Raw genomic sequence first — 10,276 nt, 5'->3', positions numbered from 1 at the left:
CCCCAGGGCTGAGCTTCCGCTCAGAGAGCTCAGAAACAGTTCAGCAGGTGGTGTGACCCCTCCAGGAAGAAGGTCTGTGAGGACCAGGGAGACGCCACACAACCCCCTGACCCACACACACCCCAGCCCAGGAAGGGATCCCACTCAACCCCACTTTTCAGATGAGGAAACTTGAGGTTTGTCCGGAGCCACCAACCAGGAAGTTCAGCTTGGGGACTGTCCGGGGTCAGGCTGGTGCCTGAGGGCTTTTTTCTGCACCGCCAGAGTGCGCGCACACAAGCTGGGGTGGAAGCCAGGTGGAAGAGTCGCCTTCTGTACTTGAGGGGCCAGCGGGACAGTCATTTCAATTGCACATGGCCAAGTTGTCCCTCCTGTAGGGACGAGACCAGGTGATCTCTTTCAAGGGTCATTACTTCCTCCCTCAGACTGAGCTCAGGAAGGGGAGCTGACCAGCAGGGGCCCTTTAAGGCTGGCCAGGGGCAAGTTCATTCACCCAGGGGCCCCTGCTGACTCACGCTTATGAAAGTGATTTTCCTGGCCCCGCCCCTGCCTCCGCCTCCTCCCAGCCCTGCAGTGAAATACCCCTGCTAGCCTTGGGCCTCTCACAGCCTCTGGGATCCCCAGGGCTAACGGGCATCCTGTTCCTGCAGCCGGGCACCGTGACCAAGTCCCTCACCGTGACCAAGTTCCTCTGAGTGTCCTGCCAACCCAGGCTCACCAGCTCCCTCCAGCTACTGCCCATCAGGTGAGTGGCCTGGACAAGACTGTGGGTGGGAAATGATAGCCAGGCAGGGGAGCGGAGCAGGGAGGACTCTGGGAGTCCCCCCTGCACCGCCCAGCCATGGCCATGGCCAGGAGCCTGGGCCCCTCTCCCCAGTAGCCCCTAGCCCGATAGCCTCATCCAGCCCATGGAATAGTATTCTGACAGGAAGAAGTGTGGGTAGCCTTGCTGCTGGGAGGCATCCAAGGCCACCGTGTCTACAGCCCAGTGAGGTGCTGTGTCCTGTGTACTGGGCACAAATGGGCACAGCAAGGGTTCCTGGGCACCTGGCTTAGGGAAGGTGCTTGGAGAGCGTGGTGGGCCATGGAGGGGGGGCATTAGGAATCCTTGGGCTCAGGTGGGGCGGGCACTTGGAATAAGTGTTCTTTGTGACAAAGGCCAGGTAATACTTGGCTGACTGCGCACTTCCTCCTGCCCCAGGGCTTTGTGTCTCTAGCAGCTGTCACAGCTGTTACTTGTTGCTTTGTTTGGGAATGGAGGGGAAGGGGACCAGACTAGGCGGTCCGAGACCTGGGCAAGATGCTTCCTCCACCCTACCTTAGTTTCTTTCTCTGTGTAGTGGGGATAAGAAACCCCAGCTCTTGGGTGTCTCAGAGGCAAATGGTACATGGCCCCAGCCCTCCCCAGTGTGATGATTTCATAACCTCAGAAATATCTGCGGTGTGATCCTGGGGCAGTTAGCGACACTTCTGAGAAACTCTACTTTTCATTTTTGTGTGCATGTGCTCATACCTGCGGAGGTCAGCGGTCGATGCCTGGTGACTTCCTCAATCACTGTCCACACTTTTATTATTTATTTATGTATTTATTTTATATATATATATATATATATATATATATATATTTTTTTTTTTTTTTTTTTTCAAGACAGGGTTTCTCTGTGTAGCCCTGGCTGTCCTGGAACTTGCTCTGTAGACCAAGAGGGCCCTGGTTAGTACTTGGATGGAAGACTACCTTACTTTTTAATTTTTCTTTTTTTTTTTTTTTTTTAACTAGAGAGAGAAAGCTTGTGTGGAGGTCAGACAACCACCCTCAGGGGTCAGGGGTCAGTTTTCTCCTTCCGTCTTTATGTGGGTTCTAGGAATCAAATCAGGTTACCACTCTTATGTAACAAGTTACCTGTTGAGCCATTTCCCTGGCTCTTCTGAACTGAACCTGGAGGCTATCGATTTGGCTGACCGGCCAGTGATCTCCAGGGCACCTCCCCCCAGATCTGGGATTATAAACATCTGCTCTTTACAGGAGCAGGGGGAATCCGAACTCAGGTCCTTCTGAGCCATCTCCCTGGTCCTTCAAACCAGTAATTTCTAGTGTAAGCTTTTCTGTCAGCATTGCCGGACCAGAGGGACTCAGAAAGACACCATCATGTTAAAAAGGGGTTATTCTAAACTTGGAGGGTAGGGTGGGGTTCACTTCTGTAATCTGAGCACTTGGGAGGTGCAGCGGGATGATCAAGAGTTCAAGGCCATCCAAGGTTTATTGTTGTTTAAAGCCAGCCTAGACTACATGATACCCTGACTCAAACAAACCAGGCAGCTTATTCCAACTCTACAAACTAAAGCCTCTGAGCAGAGCTCACAGGAGTACGGAGAACTTGTTTGCTTTATAACTTTGTAGTTAGTGTTTGTGGGTGGTGGTGAGGGTGAGCAGCTTGGAGGATGTGACCTCTGGGGTCCAGGCCTGGTGGTGGTGACCTCACATGTATGGCATCCAGCTGCTCCAGGTGAAGGATCTGCCAGCTGTGCTGGGAAAGGGGCTGGTCCTGGAGTGCAAAGTCCTCTAGTGTGTTAGCTCCTCCTACTTCCTGTGAAGCAACTTGGGCATCCCCTTGGATCTGGCCTGTGTGGACAGGGCCTCCTGCTGGCATCACTGAGGAGCTATATGCTGGGGTATTACAGAGAGGGAAAGAGTGGGCACCTCAGGTCTCTGGGGATAGTTGGCACGCTTTTTTCAGGGATGTTGGAATGTCTGGTAGGGTTCTGCCCACAGAGATAAAATGTTCAGTTCTGTTATCTGCCTGCTCTGAAACTTAGGGGGCTCGCCTTTTCCCCTGGAGCCTCAGTCTCCTCATCTGAGAAGTGGGTTGTCATGAGGATGAAAGGAGATAATGTACAGGAAACGGCCTGCCAGGATGTTACACTCTATTGCTCCTGTTCCTGGGGACAGTGAAGACGGGAAGGGAGGAACCCCAGGCCCTTTGATGTGCACTGGGGAGGGGAGTCCTCCAGGAACTACAGCCTGAATCACCAAGGCTCTGAGCACAGCTGCACCTTCTAGTCAGTGAGAAACTGACCCGCAGCAGGCCACTGGGGCCAGACTCTGCTGCAGGGAAAGGGGACAGCTGCACGCTGCAGGAGTCTGCAGCCCCCTACACCTGCAGGAGCACAGAGAAGGCTCTGGAATGGGGTGGCCCCGCTCGGTGGAGGTGGAACAGGCTCCTTGCAGCAAAGCTCCCCAGCCTCTCTACCTGTAAATTGGGAGTGATCAAAAGAGTACTTGTAACACCCAGATAAGTGTTATAAGCATAAACTGGTGTGTGTAGAGGGTTTGGCCCTTGAGTGGAAACAGCTGTATGGCAATGCCTGGTGTCGGCTGCTACAATTATGGCCATTGGTCATGTTACCCCATTATCCTCTTGGGCCCTGTGTGGGGAAGGCCGTGTGGTCTCCAATATCAGCAGGAAGCCACCTCCACTCTCCCGGGAGGAGGAGGAGGAGGAGGAGGAGGAGGAGGAGGAGGAGGAGGAGGAGGAGGAGGAGGAGGACACAGTGGGTACTGGGGACATAGGGCCCATCTTTACAAGTCAGGGAAGCTGTCCCAAAGCCTGAGCACAACTGAGACCAGAAAGATGGTTCTTGGCCAGCCCACCCATGAGATCACAGTGAGGTGCAGGGGCATGTTCCACTGGCGGGCTGTTCCTCCTCTGAGGCTCACCCTCACAGCCACCAGCGGAGGAACACTGAAATGCCAGCACCAGGGACTGGCTGCTGTGAGGTCAGTTGTCCCGTCTGACTGGTTGGACTTGCCTGGTAGGCGATGCTCTTGTTTGTGTCCCAGCACACAAGTCCCACTCAGCCCCAGCTGTGTTTCGTTGGCCCGTGAAGGATTTGTGAAAAGGTGCGTCATTGACTGGCCACTTTTCCAAACTAGAGAGTTCATATACAACCCCCAGATTTCCGCCTCCTCTGTAAGAGTTCTGGGGATGTTACCTCAGACCAATGTGCTGCCACTAGGTGAATCTGCAGCTCTCGGGGACCTGCACCATGGTCCAGTCTTAATCATCAGTTAGCCTTAGGTTAAAGTCCTGCCAGCAGCTTCCGCCCAGGGTCAGCATGGGAGGGACAGGTCACTGGAGGAGCTCATTATCCCTGCTCCCCCCTCGGGGCTCAACATTGTTTGTGGCCCCCTGGTTACGGACACAGGGCTGAGGCTCCTGGGGGAGGCTTGCCCCGCCCCTGCTGCCCGCCTGGGAATGCCGCTCTGGTGCTTTGAGCAGTTAGGCACTGTGGCCAGCAGGGGGCGCATGAACTCCAGAACCTGGGACTTGCTGGCATTTTCCCAAATCCAGTTGTCAGAGTCTCCCCAAGTCCAAGGTCCAGTCCCACCCTGAGCAGGAAGTCAGGCAGGGCCTTCCCAGCATTAAATCTACCCAAGCAGGTGTTCCAGAATATTCTACTGGCACAGCCTACAGAGGCTCAGGTCTGGCAATGAACCAGTGTCACCAGTAAGGAGGCGACTGTGTAGGCCAGTTGGGTAGTGGCACTGCAGCTACCAAAGAAGTCTTCTTGTCTTGCTCCCCGCCCCCCACTGGGCAGGGAATCCCCTCCCTGAGGTGAAGTGGGGAGATGGATGGCATAAGGCTCAGTAGAGATAGTGGTTCCCGGTCCCCAGGCAGCTAGGGAGGAGGGCAGGTGCCCCGTGTGGCTGGGGACAGGCATGTTGGATTGCAGAGAATGTGGGAGGAGAGGAAGGCAAGATGAGGCATATTGTGGCTGCCCCCTGGGGCCCTGTACTCCGTGCTGAGCACCAGAATGCCCCTGAGAATTGGCCATGCAGTCCCTCACCCTGATCACAGGGGCTTCTCTTTGCTCTGCTCTCCAGGTCCGCTGCCAGCCTCAAGCTGAACTCCAACCCCAGCTATGAGCTCCTGGAGGCGTGACTCCCTCAGGGCCAGCAGCTCGGAGCCCCTCCCAGTGGTCATCATCGGTAAGTGTCACCCTGGCAGGGTAGGGGGTACACTGGTGCTCTGGGGACCCCTGGGTCTGAGGCCAGGAAGGCTGAGGCTGGCCTCTAGATGGCTGTCTTTAAATGAAGCTGATGTGGTTACTGTGGCTGTGTGCATAAAACATTACACCATGACCCCGTGTCCACAGCTGTGCACAAAGATAGGGCCCATGGTTCCTGTCCTCAGTTCTGCAAAACTGAGAAAGAGAATCCAAGAACCAGGTGGAACCACATGGACGGACATTTTAAAAGTGAAAAGCCGATGGATGTCAGTAAGAGCAGGGGAGAGCTGATAAGACAGGCAGAGGAAGCTCTGATCCAGCTAGGAGGAGCTTTGGTCCACGCAGACTCAGAAATAGCCATCACCCACCATGCACAGGGCTTGAAGCAATCCATCCCACTGATGGACTGTCACCTCTGAGTCTCAGCCTCATTGTCACAGTCCTCTGTGCTACACCCCCATCCTCCTTTTACTTTGGATGTGCCCAGGCTGGCCTTTACTTCAGATCCTCCGGCCTCAGCCTCCCAAATTTCAGGCTTGCATGGCTGTAGAGTCTGTCTCTGAGTGAGAAGCCCTGCTTAGCCCTTTGTCGGCTGTGTGAACAGAGGCCACTTGCTTAACCTCTCTCTGCCCATTTCCTCACTGGCATCACCGCAGAAGTGCACTTAGAGACCTTTCACACAGGAAGCCTTTGACCACTGTTCATGGCTTTATTTCTTGGTCATTATTATGCGTGGCATCTGACACAGAGTAAGGGCTTGGTGAGTGTTTCACAGAATGCAGGCGTAGCCAGCCAGGTTGAGTCTTGCTGATGCCCCTGTCTCTGCAGGCAATGGCCCCTCGGGTATCTGCCTGTCCTACCTGCTCTCTGGCCACATCCCCTACGTGAAGCCAGGGGCCATCCACCCACATCCTCTGCTGCAGAGAAAGCTGGCTGAGGCTCCGGGGGTCTCCATCCTGGACCAGGTGAGTCTGACACACGAGTGTGGGAGGGGTATTCTCCTAGGGAAAAGCCAGGGCTCCCTGGAAAACCAAGCACAGAGCAGAGGCGCCCACAAAACCAATCATAAAACAGGACAGGAGCAGCTGGGCTGGTTTTCCGAGACTGCTGATACCATGTCAGCTAACTACGCATTAGATCCGTGGGTCTCAATGAGGGACTCCCTCTAAGAACACTCACTGGGGCCCCTGGGCTCCCAGAGGGATCACAGTGACAGTCCCCCCCAAAATACCCAGCAGAGAGGTCTCTGTGTAACCAGTTCCTCTTAGCTTCAAAATGGGGCTCTGCTATCCTCTGGGGGTCCCATTGACCTGTGCCCACCTCTTCAGGACCTGGAGTACCTTTCGGAAGGCCTTGAAGGCCGAAGCCAGAGCCCTGTGGCCCTGCTCTTTGATGCCCTCCTGCGCCCCGACACAGACTTTGGAGGCAGCATGGACTCGGTGCTCTCCTGGAAGCGGCAGAAGGAACGTGCTGTTCCCCACCTCGTCCTGGGGCGGAACCTTCCTGGGGGCGCCTGGCATGTGAGTGTCCCCTTGGAGTCACCCCTGTTCTCCTTGTACCTCCTTTTCTTCCTGTGTCTCCTCTCCTGCCATCTGTCCCAACCCTGGGAGGGGGCGCTATCAGTCCAGGCTGGGCCTGAGAACGCCTTTCTCTGCAGTCCATTGAAGGTTCCATGGTGACCTTGAGCCAAGGCCAGTGGATGAGCCTCCCAGACCTACAGGTTAAGGACTGGATGCGGAAGAAATGCAGGTAAGCCCCACCCCCCTCAGGAGGCTGGGTGGGCAGAGGAGACTCCCCGACACACAGATCCAACTGGCCTCTCTGGTTCTGCCTCTGGTGGACTGTGTCCCTGCAGATGAGGAGGGACGTCAGGTGCTTGTAGCCTCCCCTTTACCTGGCCTTGTCATTGTCCTAAAGGGGCCATGTCCTTGGTTCAGCAAATACCCTACCCTAGTGATCCACTGCCAGCCACTGGCCTCTGTCCCGTGCGCCACTGTGAGAAACACTCCTACAGGTAGCCTCTTAGGACAGTTCTAACAGTTTTCACAAAAGACAGGAGAGGGGAATGACGGACAGACAGACAAATTCTATAGCTCCTGGGTGGCCTGCGGGCATCCTAGCCTTTGAGTCACCCTTAGCCAGATATCCCTGCCCTGGGTGACTGCAGCCATGTGGAGTCATACAACCAGGTACAGGAAGGTCTGAGGTTATGCTAAGCCAACTTCCCCTCCAGCATCACAGACCCTGCAGCCGCTATCCCTGGAAAGGGAAGATACAATCAAAATGGCAGCAGAAATGATGATGCAGCCCCCCCCCCACCCCTACACACACACACATACACACACACACACACACACACCCTCCTATGCCTTTCCTGTGTGACCCAGGACCTGCTAGGGGCTTCAGTGGGATATTGTAAAGTTCACACTTCAGAATGTGACTCATGGGGTTGGGGGTTGGGAATTTCTCAGTGGTAGAGTGCTTGCCTAGCAAGGGCAAGGCCCTGGGTTCAGTCCTCAGCTGGGGAGGGGATTTGGGGGTGACTCACATAGAAAAGGATAGGGAAGCCCTGAGTACCACTGAGGAGTGCCTTGCCATGGCACTCAAGGCCAGTTCAGAGGTTGCTGCCCAGCCCTCCACTGCCCCCCATCCCTCCTCCCTCCCCCTCCTCCAGTACAGCCCTGCTCTGAACTCTAGCTGTATAGACTCTTGGCCTCATTCCGAACTTCACTGACGTGAGATCTCACTACATTTACATAGAGCTTTTGAGTTTTATTTTGGATCTTGTCATGCAAGGCTGGCCTTAAACTGGTGATCCTCCTGCCTCAGCCTCTTGAGTGCTGGTAGTCACCAGCTTTTGGACAATAACATCACTGGCTGGCCAGCCCAAACAAGTCATCCCCATGCTCAAGCTCCAGTCTAGGCCCTTGGTTTGCACCCAACCTTGTAGACTCTCCCAAGGCGTCATGGGATGTTCCTGACACACTCACCAATAGGGAAACTGAGGCGCAGAGAGTTTCAAGCTCCCTATGTTAGCTCCACTTTTCACGAGGGACATCAAAGCCTGGCCCCAGCTGGGAGTGCTGTTACCACGGGTATTGCCTACCTCCATGCCTGTCTCTGACACCCAGCTCCCACATCTGCTTCCTCCTCAGAGGTCTCCGTAACAGCAGAGCCACAGCCGGCGACATCGCCCACTACTACAGGGATTATGTGACCAAGAAGGGTCTGAGCCACAACTTTGTATCTGGTGCCGTAGTCACTGCTGTGGAGCAGGCAGAGTCTGGGCCTGGTAGTCCTGAGGCCCAAGCACCCAGCCCCCTCTTCCAAGTGAAAGGCTATTTGACTGCCAAGGACCACAGCCACCAGCCCTTCTCACTGTGGGCCCGTAACGTGGTCCTGGCCACGGGCACCTTTGACAGCCCAGCCCGGCTAGGCATCCCCGGAGAGACCCTGCCCTTTGTCCACCACGAGCTGGCAGCCCTGGAGGCAGCCCTGCGGGCAGGCACCGTGAACCCTAACTCGGACCCGGTGCTGATTGTGGGCGCTGGGCTGTCTGCGGCCGACGCTGTCCTCTTTGCTCGCCACTACAACATCCAGGTGATCCATGCCTTCCGCCGGTCTGTCCATGACCCTGGCCTGGTGTTCAACCAGCTGCCCAAGATGCTATATCCTGAATACCACAAGGTGCACCAGATGATGCGTGATCAGTCCATCTTGTCACCCAGCCCCTATGAGGGCTACCGCAGCCTCCCTGAGCACCGGCCTCTGCTCTTCAAGGAGGACCACCAGGCAGTGTTCCAGGACCCACAAGGGGGCCAGCAGCTCTTTGGAGTCTCCATAGTGCTGGTCCTCATTGGCTCCCACCCCAACCTCTCCTACCTCCCCAGGGCAGGTGCTGACTTGGTCATAGACCCAGATCAGCCACTGAGCCCCAAGAGGAATCCCATTGATGTGGATCCCTTCACCCATGAGAGCACTCACCAGGAGGGCCTATATGCCCTGGGGCCACTGGCTGGGGACAACTTTGTGAGGTTCGTCCAAGGTGGGGCCTTGGCTGCTGCCAGCTCCCTGCTGAGGAAGGAGACCAGGAAACCACCCTAACATCAGCCAGATGCCCTGACACCAGGCCCTGAAGAGAAAGGGGTTCATCACAGCCCGTGGGACATGAGCCCATCTAAAGATTTCCCATGTGGGGACCAGTCTCCCCAGCAGGAGACGAAGACTAGAGCCCTGTGGATGGGCTGTCTGGCCCAGAGGCATGGGGAACACAGGCCACCCCATCCTCAGGCTAGTCAAGGCCCACGGTGAGAGCAGCAGCCATAGGCCAGAGAAGCCTGGGCCTGGGCCCCCTTGAAGCTATCAGTGTGTGCTGGCACCACGGGGCCAGCTGAGTGCCCACTTAGGAGGGCTCCAGGCCTAACCTTTCCGAACCAGGTCCATAATAAAACCAACAGTGCCTCCACTGTGCCTGAAGAGTCTGTGCTTGGGGGGTGGCTGGGCAAACAGACCCCGTACTGGGCCCCTGGGTAAGGCCTACCGCAGCAGGAAAACAAGGAAGGGATGGAGCCCCATGGTACAGCAGTCCTGGGTACTGTGTTACAGACTCTGGAGAGTCTGGGCAGGGACTGATGCTTCCAGAAACCTGCGGCAGTCCTGTGCACCCTATAATCCCCTGGTCTGCTCTCACCTCCCTGTTACCTGCCTCAGGGCCTTTGCGCAGGCTGCTGTCCAGCCCTGGGCCCCCTATGCACGTCTCTTGAGTCTGAGTCGCTTGCACAATTCTCCACCTCTCGCTCTGCCTTCAGGGCAACTGGCGTCCGCGGGTGGAGGAGGGGAGGAAGGGACGCGGGGAGGACCGGCCGGCAGAGGGCGCTCAGGGCTCGCTGGACACCAGCACCACGGGGGAGGGGACCGGGGGTCAGCGGGACCCTGGTGGGGACCGGGACACAATCCTGGGGGCCCCCCACCCTCCTCCACACCTGCCCGCAGCCCCGTGTGCACGAGGCCATCCCCCCTCTGCGACTGTGCCAGAGTCCGGCCGCCGGACCCCGCGCCCCCGTGGGCAGTCCCCTGCCTCCGCTCTTGGCCGGCGGGGTGGGGGCGGCGGGCGCGGAGCACGTGGCTCGGGGTCCGGGGAGCCCCCCCACCCCCCGGCACTGGCGGTCCCCGCGGTGTCCGGGCCGCGGGGCCGGCGGCGGGAGCGGCGCGCGCGGGCGGGCGCGGGCAGGGGGCGCGCGGGGGCGCGGCCGGGCGGGGGTCGGCGGGC

General features: G+C 57.1%; 1 protein-coding gene across 1 annotated transcript; it reads left to right on the top strand.

Annotated features, from left to right (window-relative positions):
• Positions 1-609: 609 nt before the first annotated feature.
• Positions 610-10,210, top strand: Osgin1 (oxidative stress induced growth inhibitor 1). The gene is made up of 6 exons (XM_052727657.1): positions 610-745; positions 4,883-4,987; positions 5,836-5,972; positions 6,336-6,527; positions 6,665-6,756; positions 8,163-10,210. The coding sequence occupies exons 2-6, from the start codon at positions 4,921-4,923 to the stop codon at positions 9,109-9,111; spliced, it is 1,437 nt and encodes a 478-aa protein (XP_052583617.1). The 5' UTR covers positions 610-745; positions 4,883-4,920; the 3' UTR covers positions 9,112-10,210.
• The last annotated feature ends 66 nt before the right edge of the window (positions 10,211-10,276 follow it).

This window comes from Peromyscus californicus, unplaced genomic scaffold (genome assembly GCF_007827085.1).
Source record: "Peromyscus californicus insignis strain IS unplaced genomic scaffold, ASM782708v3 Scaffold_8__1_contigs__length_139910024, whole genome shotgun sequence".
NCBI classification, from domain to species: Eukaryota; Metazoa; Chordata; class Mammalia; order Rodentia; family Cricetidae; genus Peromyscus; species Peromyscus californicus.
Note: the sequence above shows the minus strand (reverse complement) of the source record. Positions and strands in the feature narration are given on the sequence as shown.